This window comes from Alosa pseudoharengus, unplaced genomic scaffold (assembly GCF_046254945.1).
Source record: "Alosa pseudoharengus isolate Yale_2024_CS ecotype anadromous, Long Island Sound unplaced genomic scaffold, YU_APseudo_1.1 YU_APseudo_1.1_scf_24, whole genome shotgun sequence".
Lineage (NCBI taxonomy): Eukaryota > Metazoa > Chordata > Actinopteri > Clupeiformes > Clupeidae > Alosa > Alosa pseudoharengus.
This window is the reverse complement of record NW_027468689.1, coordinates 27,678,439-27,694,747: the sequence shown is the minus strand read 5'-3', so window position 1 is coordinate 27,694,747 and position 16,309 is coordinate 27,678,439. Positions and strand designations below refer to the sequence as shown.

The 16,309-nt window shown below is 42.1% G+C and overlaps 2 protein-coding genes across 2 annotated transcripts; both read right to left on the bottom strand.

Annotated features, from left to right (window-relative positions):
* Positions 1 to 5,422: 5,422 nt before the first annotated feature.
* Positions 5,423 to 12,791, bottom strand: LOC143142614 (carbonyl reductase [NADPH] 1-like). The gene is made up of 4 exons (XM_076303624.1): positions 12,740 to 12,791; positions 7,061 to 7,349; positions 6,873 to 6,980; positions 5,423 to 6,735 (listed from the first exon to the last, which is right to left on the bottom strand). The coding sequence occupies exons 2-4, from the start codon at positions 7,347 to 7,349 to the stop codon at positions 6,299 to 6,301; spliced, it is 834 nt and encodes a 277-aa protein (XP_076159739.1). The 5' UTR covers positions 12,740 to 12,791; the 3' UTR covers positions 5,423 to 6,298.
* Positions 12,792 to 14,312: 1,521 nt separating this feature from the next.
* On the bottom strand, positions 14,313 to 16,227 carry LOC143142613 (carbonyl reductase [NADPH] 1-like). Its single transcript, XM_076303623.1, has 4 exons — positions 16,126 to 16,227; positions 15,589 to 15,874; positions 15,390 to 15,497; positions 14,313 to 15,073 (listed from the first exon to the last, which is right to left on the bottom strand). The coding sequence occupies exons 2-4, from the start codon at positions 15,872 to 15,874 to the stop codon at positions 14,637 to 14,639; spliced, it is 831 nt and encodes a 276-aa protein (XP_076159738.1). The 5' UTR covers positions 16,126 to 16,227; the 3' UTR covers positions 14,313 to 14,636.
* Between the last annotated feature and the right edge of the window lie 82 nt (positions 16,228 to 16,309).

Genomic DNA, 16,309 nt, shown 5'->3' with positions numbered 1-16,309 from the left:
GCCCCGACCAGTGGGCCGCGGCTGAAGTGCCCTTGAGCAAGGCACCTAACCCCTCACTGCTCCCCGAGCGCCGCCGTTGTAGCAGGCAGCTCACTGCACCGGGATTAGTGTGTGCTTCACCTCACTGTGTGTTCACTGTGTGCTGTTTGTGTTTCACTAATTCACCGATTGGGTTAAATGCAGAGACCAAATTTCCCTCACGGGATCAAAAAAGTATATATACTTATACTTATCACTAAAGCTCCAAGGTTTGAAATATCAGGCATCAACTCTTCTTAACATGAGTAGTACACGTAACCAATAGTTGTAATCATGTATCTTAGCTTGCATCATTATTCTTTTAGCTCTAATCATTAGAATAATCAGAATCACAGAAAAGTCTTTCACTGACAGCACACAAGTTTTTTCTGTGATTCTCATCATCTGTCTCAGAATTTGCAAGGATCGGGAAACAAGACAAGTGTGTGCAAACCCAACACAGTCCAGGAAACAGCTGTGGTTACAACAGGTGATAGCTAGCTTGCTCCGCCCATTAGCAATAGCCCACTATCCCACACACTGCTGATTGATGGCAAGGTTCAGTGAGTGGACTTTCGAGGTCCTTCGATTAAATCTATTAGGAGAAGTAAAGAAAAAGTAAGATGATGAAACACAACAAAATCATTTGAGATATGGTGTAGATACAGAATTTCTACAGTGATTTTAGAAAGCTGGGTTTGGTAAATGTACTGTGTATGAAATAACAGGAAATGAACAAAAACAGTTTGGAAGCATATTCATTCTAAGCACCAGGCCTGTGAATTCTAGAACAATCCTGACAAGAGTGTGAGATTAGGTAACAGGGTCTGTTCTGTCTGCCTAGTGCTAAAATTACCATGGGACTCCACTTAAAGGTTGGTAGAGGGGGAATGGGGGAGTAACACAAGTCAGAGGCAGAGACACACAGGGCACAGGGACAGAGAGAGAAAATGAATGACAGAAGACCCAGAAATAGACTCAGAAACCTCGACTCTAAAACAAGCTGGTGGGAGGAAATATAAAAGGCAACTGATGAAACTTGGCACTGGTGCATATGGCACATGTACCTAGGGGTTGCTAAGTGGTTGTTTCATAGGGAAAGTATGTCAAAGACACAGCTCCACAGAATAACTGATCTTTTGACCCCAGACAAGTCCTACTAATTGTGTTACTCTTCCTAGTGACCAGCAGAGGGCAATACTCACTGCTTAATTTCTAGTAACAACAAATAAACACACAATGACAAATAAATTAAAGCTTTGAAAACTAGATGTACCGCATAGCGGTACAAAATATGACCGCCGCTCAGTCCTGTACATCCATTCCGCGAAAATAAATCATATTAATGAATTTGTCTCCATCTTCTACTCCATCCCCCACTCTTGAAACTTTTGTGTATGCTTGTTTGGAATGTGTGTTTGCACACATTCCGCACACAAAGTAGCCTACTGGCGCTGCAAAGGTGAATAGATTTGTTTCTGGGCCAAAAAATTTGTAGCATTGTTATAAAACCTTTAAAATCTCTAAACAATCACAAGTAGGGAAGTTCATCACAGTCCATCCATTGCAACTGGACTGATGAAAGGTACACCTGTAGGCTACATTGTATTTGGGAAAAGCAGAAGGTAGCAGCATAATGTATTTATTTATTTATTATTATTAAACAAAACAATCCCTGTCAGTTCCATGCAGTTTTCAACAGCTATCAAGAAGAGAGGTCATGTCATGGATTTTTGTGAATGTTTCTTCTTCTACATATGCATACGTTTAGTCATCTAGTTCAAATGATATTCAGCTTTATTGTCAATGCACAAATTAAATACCAGTAGTCTAGAACAAAATGCCGTTTTACCCAGTGGTGCAAATAACTGACATGTCCAAAAGGGCCTTCAATGCGTTGCGAGACTGTTCATACACATTTTAACGGGCAAAGTTGAAGAGCTACTGTCCGTTATTGTTTGTGCAAATAATATGCTGATTCATGTTCCCTTGCATTTTGCAACTATGAGGTCCATGGTTAAGCTCAATCTTTTGACGCAATCTTTTGATTTCACCCAGGCTAGTCCATGGTAGGCGTCCGATAAAAATATTGTTTAATTTTGCGATTGAGATATCCACGCACTGGCGCCCCCCCTGCTACGTGTTCGCCCCCCAGTTTCAGAGCTATTCTAAATGCAAAAATGCATAGAGGGAGTTATGACAAAACCGTGACTGTTAAACTAAGCTATATAAGGTAGGCCCTATGCTAGGCCTATTACACAACACTTGTCACTAGGCTATGCTGGCGACCAAAATAAAATCTCCTTTGGAACCAATGGCTTACACCTTACAGCAGGGGTCTCCAACCTTTTTGGGAATGAGGGCTACCTGAAGACCCGAAATCATATGGAGGGCTACTCATTTGAAACAAACATACAGTCATCCCTTTTTTGCGAGGGTAGTCCTCCTAAATAATAGGCCTATGAGATTTGTACTTTTAAATGATCAATATTGTGTAGGCCTATGCAACACTACCAACATTTTTGTTCAGTTTGTTCATTCAAAGTTTGCATGGGGAATCTAATCTATTTTATTATAACAAAAAAAAAAACAATCGTTTTGTGCAATTAATAATTTGGGTTAAAATTTGTACCCAATTTATACCCACCCACCATTATGAATTCAGGGGTTGTTTAAGTTCTGATTTCAGTGGACAATTCAGTTTTAACATTTCAATAGTAATCGCCCACACCACCCTAACATATGAAAACTCCTTTTAAAGTTATTGCACACCTGAAATCTCTCCATGATCTGACAAAAAAGGTAATGCACAGTCCTGCTCAGTCATGCATGCAACATTTTCAGCGCTATTATACGGCAGTAGCCTATGGAGGAGAAAAGGCCTGTGAGCTAAAGCAATTGTTTTTCAGTTCTTGAACAATCATGCAGGAACCGTATTTGACGAACATGGAATGGCCACAGAACTTTTGCAAAGATATGCTTCCATTGGCTACACCAGACGAGCTAGTTTTTCCCCCTTTACTGTCTATGCGTGCGAGCAGCGTGTATGCGCTCCGCTTCTGTTGTTGTTTAAAGACTGAATGGGAAACGGATTTGGAGCCAAAGGCTAAAATTTAACGCAGCTACAATTTGTAAGATATCACCAATATCAATTTAATGTTACAGATGTATGGCTACATACATTCTTAAAATGGTTCTGGTCTAGACTTAAATATCGATTGAAAACTTCACAATAGAGCATGTTTTTAGAGCGTGATCTGCAGGCGACCTGTTGGCTATTTTTAGAAGGTGCGCTGGGGGCGCCTCATAGCCGTCCCGCGGGCTACCTGGTGCCCGCGGGCACCGTGTTGGAGACCACTGCCTTACAGTATCAAGCTGCCACCTCTTGGCGAAAAGTTAATAGTTTTGCATATCAGTAATACATTTCACGTAGCTGTGTTTATCACGGAAAGGGCGAATGAAGTGGACACTTCTAAATGGAACCCAACCCACTGTACAGTAGCTCAAGGTCTGTGGCTAAAGCAGCCATAATGAAAGCGTTGTCATTGTTTGGACACTTCACACACACGTGTTTTTTAATCGCATAGACTACAACTACCAAGCTGGAATCAAAGCACATCGACTCCCCTCTCACACCCTAAACACGCACTTCGAACAAACAAAAAGCGATCAGTCTCACGGAATAGCCATAGGCAAAACTGTATCTGACCGGTGTAACGTTGGTACTAAATCATCCATCGCAAAGAATGATTTTTGTAGCACGTGCAACAAATATGTGTAGGTACAGCCCTGCCTTGAATACATCTCAACGTGCGCTCTAAAACATCTGGTTTAAATGGCGATGTAGATCATCACGGGTGCGTTAATAAATCTACATTGCGGCGAGTTGACACAATTTATTCACTTTGACGAATTTATGTAGTTTCAGTTACTTTACTTTGAGCCATGCTCTTCCTTACTTGAATCAGCTTTGAAAATAGAGGATTGAAGTAGCCTATGGGTGTTTGGGAACGAACGTTGACTCAGATGCTTTTTGAGACCTTGAGCAGAAATGTCCCAGCCCGGTGTTTATGGTGCATCATAGACAGGTTATCTTTCAGGTAGCCTATATATTTTCCATTAAAAAACCATCACGTAGCGAACGTGTTGTGGCTAACTCACTTAGCTCCTGTTAGTAGCCTAGGTTATGGTCATAAGCAAATGAGATGACAGTCGAAAGATACAATTAGTGCTGTTATCGATTTGCTTGGTAGCCTATAAACGCATTTATGGTTTTCTACAAATACATCAATAATCAAATTGGCCTCCATCACTCAACCATGCTAACGGTAACATTATTTTACCTACGTTCTGCTATTGATAGGATTAACGTAGCCTTCCTGCAGTAAAAAACAAGCATGTCCGATAAACATTCTCAGATTTATTTCGGCTTCAAGAGGAAATGGGAATTACATGTCATGCAGAAATCATCCTACCCTTAGATGTTCTCTGCAGTAAACTAGCCTACAGTCTTGTCCTTGTAGGAAGCGTACTGTCTTTCCAACCCACTTTAGATTAACTTCCAACAAAATTATGTCTCACTGCAACGATGCGCCATCTGGTGGACAAACGACTACGTGACGCCAATACTGGAAATGCAGCCAAATTATTATGATGAATATTTGGTTTTCCTTTAATCCTACTGAATTTGTAATTATGTATCGGCCGTTGTAATTGCCGATACTGATGTATGTGCGTTCCTGTGTGTGTGTGTGCGTGTGTATATGTGTGCACCACCATCTACAGGCCAATGAGTGTAGTCACTAAATGTACACATAACTTAATTTTTTTAGACCCCCCCATGGATGAAATTCTACGAAACTTGGCATACCCCCAGAGAATGTCAGGTTAATCATACACATAAAATTTGGTGCAGTTCTGAACATCTTAACTGAAGAGAGGGGCGATTAAAGCAGAATGATATTGCATTTTAATTTTTTACCGGGGGGGGGGTGCAAATCACAAATGAGTGATTATGGGCTAGGTTGATGTGGGCCCTTGAGACCAACATACCATAAAAATGTCTTCATCCTCGGTGCCACGGTTCAGGTAGATATTAAGGAAAAACTGCATTTTTTGGGTTTCGGGGGGCCCAGCGCGGAGGGGGAGTGGCCCCCGGGGACCAAACGAAATTTTTCCATAAAAGTCTAGTGGGGCTACAATCCCTATAGCTTCGCTAGCGGCGGTCATAATAAAACAAATTCAGTTGGCAGGCTTAGGCACAACAGCACTTTGCCTAACTACTAATCTGGTTGAGTTAATATGAAAACATATAATGATTATGTTTGCAATCACTTTTGTCCAAAGCAACTGAAAAAAAACTGGGAATTCAAACGTGATTAATCCAATTAAATTCTTAGTCAAACAATGACGAACAATCATTTATTTCACACTGTTTTTTAATTGTAATATGGTAGGTTTTTTTAATAGTAGTGACCAGTGTAGTGACCAGTGTAATATAGTGCTTTTATACCTATCTGTGATTATTTTGTGTAAAATAAAAATGGTGAGATGTGTGTACATTACAACTCTAACACCACAATTTCCCCCTGGGGATGAATAAAATAAATATCTATCTTAAACCTATAGCCTGGGTGAACTCAGACCAATTTGAATTTACTTTTGAATCACCAAAAACATAATCAGAACTGATTATCCGACATGGGGCGGGTTTATGTACGTACGTGTACTTTTTTTGGAATTGGGTAAACAGCTGCATTTAAAATCTTTGTTACAGAATATCTGTTTTCTGTACTTCTGAAAATCTTTGGTAAAAGTTGAATGTACCAATTTAAGTTTAAGGTGGTTATTCCCCCTGGAAATAGGAAGTGATTGAATGGTCCCCAAACCAGTTCTCAGGTCCCCAGACCAGTTTCTGTCTGCCAGGTTATTTTTAACCAGGAAATACACATGAAAACAAACGGCAAATAAAAAGTAGTGTCATTTGAAAATAGATTAAATACATTTATGTACACATTACATGACCTGGCAGTAGTGTTATATGCACACAATTTGAAAATTCATGAGTGCAAAATCCTATTTGTAAAGTGATATATTTAAATTCTACATTCTGGTCCATCAATGAGCTACAAAATAAATGTGTGTTAAAATAGCATAATTTAAGGGATAATGTCCATGCTTTCTGCTAGTCTATATGGAAAGATAAGTATCAAAAGGTTTAACAAGTAGGTTATTATTAAGAAGTACAGAATCCCCTGACCCAAACACTGCTCTAAACTGCTCAAAACTCGTGCACCTCCCTCTCCTTTAAATACTGCCCGTGAGGTTCATCTGCTCCAGGGGGCAGCAGAGCGAGATACACAAGGGTGTCCGCACCTTGGTCTGGGGTCAAGGGACCATTGTTCCCTGACATGTCTGTCTTCACCCAGCCTGGGCAGCAGGAGTTGAGGAGAATGTTGTCTTGGGGTCTGTCCTGCCTCAACCTGCGTGCCAGAATCCTGGAGAGGATGGTGAGGCCAATCTTGGAGACACCATAGGCAGTGTCAGTCCAGCCTTCTTCTAAATGGATGCTCTTCTGAGCATCCTTGATGAATTGCTCCATCATCAGCACAAGCTCGTCCTCTGTGATGCCATCACTGCGGAAGCGACCCTGAAGGACTGAACTGCATCTGCCCAGGGCAATTTCGCCCATGATGCTCGAGACGTTCACAACTCTACCTGCTCGGGGAATACAAACCAACCAAAACCCATGTCCAAATGAAGAGTTGTTGCAGGTCAAAATATGTTGGCTTAACTTAACAACCTTCTCTTTCATCAAACAAGTTTTTTCTATATTTAACATCAGCTTGACTTACCGCCTGGTTTCATGATGGGAAGAAATACACTGCACATGTCTCTATTTGCAAAAAAGTTGGTTTTGAGTGTCATCTCTGCTTGAATTCCAAATGGTGTAGTGTCAGCCCCTTTGGAGAAAACAATATCAGTCACAGCCCATCCACACCCATCTGTGTCAGGAATGATAAAACAAGGCCTACGCCATTACCTTTGAATGCTATGCCAGCATTGTTGATGAGAACATCCACACCACCATATTTTTTCTGAAAGTAGTCCCGTGCAGCGGTCACACTCAATGGGTCTGTGATGTCAAGTTGATGGAATAATGGTTCCAGGCCCTCCGTTTTCAGATGCTCTACTGCTGCTGTTCCCCGACCCACGTCCCGGGCGGTCAGGTACACATCGCCAGTGAATTGATTGCACAGAGCCCGCACAACCGCTAAACCGATGCCCTTATTGGCCCCGGTCACAAGCGCAACTTTAGGGGTGGCGGCCATCTGCATAAATGGAGATGGTCCATAACCGATTTACAACTCTACATTATCATACAACCTGCTGTAGACTGCGGCAAGCTACACGAGGTTGTCAAGCTAATTTCAAGACATATAGCATCTACAGGGCTGCCAACTTTTCAAAAAACCTTGGAGTGAGATTTGGTGGGGCCAACCAAAATTTTGCTGCGTAAATTTTTGTTTGGCTCATTCAGCATTATACCGTACAGTAAAAAAAACGCACATCAGTGGTTCTCAGGTGTAGGGACCAGGCATGGACGGATTATGAGCTTTCGGGCCCTTGGGCCCAGATGTATTAAGGGCTCCCCACTAATTGTCGTATATGTGGAAGGGGGGTTTGGGGGTACTCCCCCAGAATTTTTTTAATTAGTTTAATGTGATTTCCTGTATTCTGGTGCATTTTGGGGATGGGCAATACTAAATTCAATCAGATTCATAGCCTACATCCTGATGTGTTGATATTGAGGCAATGATTCCATGCAAAGGCTTGGGCTTCAGGGCCCCCTGACACCTTGGGCCCCTGGGTCTGGGCCCGGAAGGCCCGTGCAGTAATCCATCCCTGGGACCAGGGTCCCAGAGTTATATGAACATTGGTATCAAAGGGATCTAGCCTACTACTAGGACCATGGGCGTCGGAGGCATTGTGAAAGTGGGTGTGACATTTCAGCGGGGGGTATGGGGGTCCTCCCCCAGAAATTTTTTTTTGGACTAGATGCAATTTCCTGAATTCTGGTACATTTTAACAGGTTATTTAGATACTTCTATATAACAAAATAAAGCCAGCCTACGAAATTAATAAAAACCGGATTACTCAGGAACCACTTATTGCACAGAGGCATGCTTTATATCCTCGTATTCGGTAGGTTTGCTGTTTATTGAGAAATAGGGTTTTCCACGTGTTGTGTGAAGGGTTAGTGAAATATTAAACCGAGAGTAATGGGTAAATGCAAATATGATTAGCCTAAATTGCACGTCGGTTCAATGTTAATTCTCTCGCGAACCATTTATCACAGCAACTTGGCGCTAATATCATTGGAAAGCTTAGATTCCGCACGTTCACATGATGTGTGATATCATATGTATAGGTTTAGTTTAGTTGAACCTCATCTGCCAGGTATTTGACCTACCAGGTTGACACTTCAGCGTGAAAAATACTCAATAATACTCAAAGCATACCTGAAGCCGGGGAAATGCGGGGGGGGGGGGGGGGGGGGGATGCGCCTGGGATGGCTTCTGAAGTAGCATCGCAAATGAGAGAAAATTTAGAAAATTCCACAGACAGGGGGTGCTCTTGAACCCTCTCACCGTCTCTGAAAGCATAATCGTGGCTCAACAGGTAGATCTATAGGCTAAACTCATTTTTCAGGCATCTGACCGACCGGGTTGACACTTCAGCGTGAGAAATCGGGGGTGTGGCGTGTGAGCGTGTGAAACTAATCAAATGCGTGTGTCTCACGGCCAATGCGTGAGAGTTGGCACCTATGCATCTAGGTAAGGGATAATGTATAGAGTGGTGAAATCCCGCCCCTCTTTCAAAAAAATTTGAACGGCAGTCTATGGCGAAAAATAAATTATTTTCTGGTCCCGGTTGACTTGTGCCTTGAATTACCCATATGATGTTTGTCAATTTTAAAGACAATTTTTCATGTAAAGACATTTGCAGTTTGTTTCGTAACTACTGAATTACAACATTGTGAAATATCGTAATTCCAACGACTACAAACTCATCAGTCGCGCTAGTGACGTTAGCTCATTCACAGCCACTAGATTGTGGTCTTAATTGGGCTTTCCTTGCCGAAGAAAATACCAGTCAGAGGATTAAACACATCAAGTAAGTTGTATTCGTTCATAGACTGTACATTACGTAAGGGATAACGGCTGCCGACGTGTCCTGTTATACGGAATTAATGGACGAGGGCGAGGGGCAAAAACTCCCCGACGCGCAGCGGAGGGGAGTTGCCTCCGCCCGAGTCCATTAATTCCGTAAAGGTTTGGAAGGCCGTTATCCCGCTTATCACGCGGTTGCCACTGTAAACACTGTAAACACGCGGTTCTGTTTAAAAAGAAGCTCACTAGTTCAGCTTGTTGTACAACTTTAGCATGGACAGTTAGCTTGTTTACAGTTGATTCAATTGTTGGGAAGCCTGCAACCAAAAGATTCTAGAGCGCTGCAACCGTCGTCCTACTATGGTTGTTATAGTTACCATTCATAAGCATTGATATGGAACGGTGTCCTGTTATTCAGAATTAAAGGCCACCCGCCAGCCAATCAGAAAAGAGTATTTCTTCTCTCCGGGTGATAAATACTGTTAAGTGACATAGCAGGCAGCAAGATGCAACCGGTAACTAGCATAGATGCTAACGGTGTGTTTCCACACAACGAAATTTCGCGTCGCTGTCATTGAGGTTGAATGGAGACGAAATTCGCCCTAGTTGGGCGAAATGAAAGCGAATCGCCGAGGCAGGCGAAACAAAGTTGGCCAAAGTTTAACTTTATTTAAATGAGGACCATTCCAGAACCAATCAGGTCCGCGTCTTTGTGTTTGGAGGCGGGAGCATAGACAGTAAAAGAAATGGACGAACAGACTCCGTCGTTTTCAATGGGAGGGCACTGAGTCAAATAGAACGATTTTTCAGTTGGTCCCCCCAGTACTGCGCAGACTCACACTTAACTTCGTGACGTTAGCCATATAACTGAATCTTGTAACTCATATGATAGATAACACAGAAATTCTTCTCACACTTCCTTCGCCTTCAAAGTCATCAAAGTTAAACATTTATTTATGTATTATTATTAATATCATCCTCACCAAGTCGTGTTAATGTTGAAGCTACCATACATGATCATCTTCAAAAACAGTCATGCTAAAACAAAACAAAAAAGTTATAGCCTTGAAGCTAATCTTCTTTCCACTTTTCCGACGTACGGTCAATCCATCGAAAACCTCTGAAATGATTAGTGTCGTTTTTAAAAAAATTAGGTTTACTTTTTAATTATTATTAGGTTGCCTCTGTGTAAAGCTTTACCTTAACATACGGTCGTATATGCTAGGTTTTGCTTATGAGTTACCGTCATAGACAGTAAGGTGGACTGAGCTTCTTATCCAAACAATACGGTTATCTCCCTACAGCACGAAAGAGAGATTACGTCAAAGCTAGCTTCCCTCCAACCGAACAAGCTACCCATTCTTCTTACGGGTAACCAACGTTACGGACGAGGTAGTGGAGTCTGTTTTGCCTTTGTAGTGTTTATGTGGATTACACAGAAGCTACAATATCGGCACAGGATATATGTAATATGAAGTTATGGTATTTCAAAAAAATCCTAGAATGAATGGACTTCTATGGGAGTTAGCAGAGAGGTGGTCCCTCCAGCCTACGTCGATTCTTCTACTTCCGGGAATTCGCCTGCCCCCTTGGGCGGGAGTTACAAAAAAGTCTGACCAAGATGGCGGAGACTACCTGAGGCCGTAACAGCTCTTATCGTTTCATTACGTTGGTGACGTACATCGTTCGAGACGAGAGATGTAGTCCACTGAGTGGATTCGCACAAAACCAACATAACTTTTGAAGTCTATAAAACAACAGTACTTTCTTGACGTGAAAAATTATCTTTTAAATTCACACACATCATATGTGAAATTTGTGGCACAATTCAAACTGGACCAAAAAATAATTGTTATCTCTCCATTAACTCCCGTTCATAATTTTTTGAAAGATAGGTCCCATGGACCGGAAGTAGAAGGGGCGGGACTTCTGTCTATAGAACGCCGGTCATTGTCGGGAGACATAGATATATACACTAGATGTCGCCTTGACTACTGCTGTTCATTGGAACGAATGCGTCAATCGAGACGCCATCTTGCTTCAGTGATCCACTCCTCTATAATGCATTAGCGTCAATCTGGGCAAAGATCTAGCGAAAATAAAATCACCATAAATCGTCAAAATCTCAAGCAATTATCTAATTTTTTGGGTTGTTCCAACTGACAGGCATGTATTTATGGTTGAGTCTAGAGAAAACTAAGCTTAAGACGATAATAAAGATACATTTTACCCGTCTAGCCCCATAGACTCCCATTCATTCTGCACTAGCTAGCGGCGGCCCCTAGAGGAACAATGAGTAAACTGCAACCAGGTTCGATACAATGAAAGTAAACAGGCTCTTCGTAGACAGGCTCTGGTTGAGGCCACATACCCCTCGTCTCGTTTACTCATGTAAGTTGTAATCTCACCAGAAGTTGCTGTAGATCTGTAGAACATTTACCTCTGCTACTACATAGGCTACGCCAGTCGTTACTTTTATAATCATGGGTCAGTGCCATGGGCAAACGAGATGTAGCTGAATTCATAAATGACAAAGCCATGAGAAAGGTGATTTTCTTACGTTTCAACAACAAAGAAGCCGATCTGCCATCATTGTGAGAAGTTCCCAAATTTGTCGCTAATCGCTAAAAAGGTTTTCTATCGCTGGGGATGGCCAAACGTCGCTAAATCTAGGTAACGCTGACAATACAGGAGAACTAGTTTAGCGATTCAGATCCCTGTACAAAGATGGCGGCGGTGTTGACGCATGCTGAGAAGCAGAAGGCGACATCTAGTGTATATATCTATGGTCGGGAGATAGGTCCCGACCTATGTCCCGACAGGGCGAACCGTCTTGTTCCGCCCTGAAGGGACCTATCTCCCGACAATGACCGGCGTTCTATACATTATCCCGCTTATTACACGGCTACTTACCAAAACGACACAATAAACTCTCCACGACATGACTCTTTAGCCTACATAGCCTAGGCTATAGCCTATTTGTTACCGTTTCATCATGGCTTTTGCTGAGAAACAAATAGTTCGCAACAACACACGCTTCCTTGACAGCGGTCTGTTATTCAGAATTATTCCACTGCTTGGTTGAATTTCCAATTGTCCTACGTAATTTAGAACGAGCATTAACCGTATGTTATCTGCACACCTATGAAGTTGATCCATTTTTTTGGCCGTATAACACTTGTATATTAATTCGCCAAACTCGTTGTGAAGTTTAAATGAACTGTCACGTTGCATCCGAGCTGACGTTCAGAACATTGCAACATTGTAGCATATGACGCTTCGCGTCGGGGCCGTTTTACAACCTCGACCGTGCATTAACTTCTGTGAACAGACCACCGTGTCGTCCTTTATCCCTTACTTAGCAGACCGCCGAACGTTGGGAAGGCCCATTCAAGTGAATGGAGCATTCTTCAGCACTATGAAGAGCCGTGTAATAAGCCTACTTATCACATGGAACAGAACTAATAACCATTTTTGTAATTTAAACATTTTTATGCGTAAATGTGACAGATGCTGTTTAGGCTACATACGCCAACAAGACCACTTACCACATCAAGTGCTCCGGTGTGTTTTGATTTGCATGCGCACTTTCACTTTCACTTTCCGTCACCATAGGCGTGGCCTAGAAATACGTAGAAATATGCAAGTTCTCCGTAAGTTTATAGCCTAGTCAATTATGTGGGGTCACTTAGAAATTTCTATTTCACTTCATTATTGGTTTTCAGATTACATTATGTGCTTACATAATTGCAAAAGGGTTCTCGACTGTTGTAGAAAGAAATGGCTGATCTTTAATGCAACATCATTGCCCATTATCAACAACCATTCATCTATGTTCCAAAGGCACATTCTGTTCAGTAATCTTATATCATTTTAAAAGGCTAACTGAGAAAACATTGGAGAACCCTTTTGCAATTATGTTAAATTAGTATGCGCATAATGTAATCTGAAAACTGCTGCCCTGATAAAAAAAAAACCAAAACAATGCAACTGATCTCAGCTGGTATTCCGTCTATAATGGAGTGGAATGAAAATTTCTATAAAAATAAGAAAATGTGTGTCAGCAACACATTGGCCCAAATGCCTTCAGAGTGTGCAGCACATTCATGTATCTATTCAACAGTTCTATGCATAGGGTTTCATTTTCCCTCTGACTCACTTATTTGTTAGTGTAGCTTAATACGGGTGTTTGCTACATTCATAAACAGACCCTGTGCATTATTGGGAAAATCATTCAAATTGACATTCAGACTCTTGCACTCTTGCTCAAGAACATACTTTTGGCTACATTCTCTTAGCAAATCTATCCTTCACTGACAACAGGGGAAATATTGACAAAACTTAATAAGTATGTCAAACATTGTTTTTATTTTATTTGCATGGTATGTCTGCTCGGCTACTGATATATCACCAGGCTAGTGGACCACTGGGCACCTATACTGTATCTCTGCTCTAGACTATAACTTTAATGATAAAACTTATTCAAATGTGGAAATTACCTTAAACGATGCAACGGGTGCAGACACATAAACACATGGTGTTAAATGTTTATGATCTAACACAAGTTAACACTTAATCAAACAATAATCATTCACTGCAAGTTGCAAAACATGGTACATTCAATCACAAAACACAGTGTAGGGCGTAAGATTTAATTCAAAAATATCTAAAATATTTTCTTTTAGTAAATAATAAATCTGCCATCATGGTGATGTTCGTGTGAACATACAGTAGGGTCTATGGATGATTAGAGGTGTTATGTGTAAGAATCTTCGTTTAAAACCTTTACAAACTCACTAGCAACAGAATATGACACAATCTCATGAATGCCTATATCGGTTGTAGTCACATCCACGAAAGTTAGCATGCTAACCACCCAGCCCCAACGTCCTGTCCACTCTCAAAAACCCCATTCTGTACCTAATCATTTGCTATGTGAGTCACAAAAAACAGGAAAACAATGCAATCACAGTACCACATACCACACAAGTACCATGACAGGCATAATGGTATTTGAGGTGACTTCTACATATAGCACCTTTGACTAAAGACTATTAAAAGGTAACCTAATTTGAAAATATTAAATACAAACAGTAATATATTTAAATATTAAATACAAACAGTTCTCTGTTCCCTGTTCATTTTTAAATATTATTATGTTGTTTTGTATTTATATGTCGCTTTGGACAAAGGCGTCTGCTAAATCCATAACCATAACCATAACCATAATACACTGACAATATTACACACATAGCTTCAGAATGCACAGGTGCCAAGTCCTCTTTCTTCATCTTCTTCTGCAGTCCTATTGAAATGCTGTGATCTAGTTTATCACTGGGCATCTACACATTCAATGTGTGTAAAAAACAGCACTACATGTTTATGCTGAGGTTTGTTTACCATCACGAGGTCTACACTCTCCTGACTTCAATCCTGTTCCACTGCTCACCAGGGCTGCACTTTCTTCTCTGACACAAACTGGCCATGAGGTTCTTCTGCCCCTGGAGGCAGCAAGGCCAGGTATACAGGGGTAACAGCGCCCTCATCTGGTGACTTAGGAGCATCGGGCCCCGCCATGTCCGTCCGCACCCAGCCAGGGCAGCAGGCATTGAGCAGGACGTTGTCTTGGGGTCTCTCCTGCCTCAATCTGCGGGCGTGGATCCTGGAGAGGACGGTGAGGCCAGTCTTGGAGATGCCGTAGGCGGTGCTTGGCCATCCTCTCTCTGAGTGGACGCCCTCCTGTGCCTCCTTGACGAAACGCTCCATCAGGCCCACCAGCTCTTCCTCCGTGATGTCGGCACTGCGGAAGCGGGCCTGCAGCTCCGGGCTGCATCTGCTCAGGGCCATGGCGCCCATGCCGCTGGAGACGTTCACAACTCTACCTGCTCGGGGTTGCACAATGGGGTCATGTTGAAGGAGTACGTGGCATTGCATGTACTGTACTTGGTATGACCAAAACCAGCCACACCCAGATTAAGACCAGTTACTGGCCAAAACTATAGGCTTTTTTAAACTTAACTAGCCACAAAGGCTTTTCAACGTAACTATCTATACTTTCAGGGCCTTGAATGCGGTCCAGAGTGGACTTAATGCTGGACAACATGCCGTTAGTAAGTCCTCACGGACATACAAAAGCTTTAACGGCCAGCTATACTAAGACAGCTTTCTCTGACATATTTTGACATCAGCATGACTTACCACCTGCTTTTATAATAGGAAGAAAAACATTGCACATGTTCCTGGTTGCGAAAAAGTTGGTCTTCAGCGTCACCTCTGCTTGGACTCCAAATGGTGTGGTGTCAGCCACTGTGGAGGAAAACCTTAGAATTTAGAGCCACACCTAAACCCATTGTTGCCATTATATACCACTATTTGTTGAAACAAAAGTTAAAATTACTTTTGAATGCTATGGCTGCATTGTTGATGAGAACGTCCAAACCACCATAATTTTCCTGAAAGTAGTCCCGTGCAGTGCGCACACTCTCTGGGTCTGTGATGTCCAGCTGATGGAACAGGGGTTTCAGACCCTCTGCTTTGAGATTCTCTACTGCCGCTGTCCCTCGACCGACATCCCGGGAAGCCAAGTAAACGTCGCCTGTGAATTGTTTGCACAGTGACCGCACTACCGCCAGACCAATGCCCTTATTGGAACCGGTCACAAGCGCAACTTTGGGTGTGGCCATCTGCACAAATGTTAATCGAAGAGATGCAGTGTCAGATCTTCAAAATCAAGTTACCAGTATGTCTAATTCAACTATAGCATCACGAAGACAGTGACAATGGAGGCGTTAACATTTGATAAAGCTACTTCACCCAGCTAGCTAATTTAAGGGCAGCTGTACAGAAATAGAACGTATGCCTGCTATAAATCACCCATGTGCTTCATGACAGACTTGGAATAAAATGCGGAGTTTAATACTAGCCCACTACTTACCACAACAAGTGCTTGCGGTTGGTGTGGTCGTTATCGCTAAAGCACTTTACTTCGACATAACTTCAAACATGCTATCACCTGCTGCCTGCTGGTGATGTAATTGTAGCATGCTCTACTGCGCAGAACCGGAAAAACAATGTTCGTGACATCACACTGAAGCTGACAGCGTGCATGCAGCCTGATG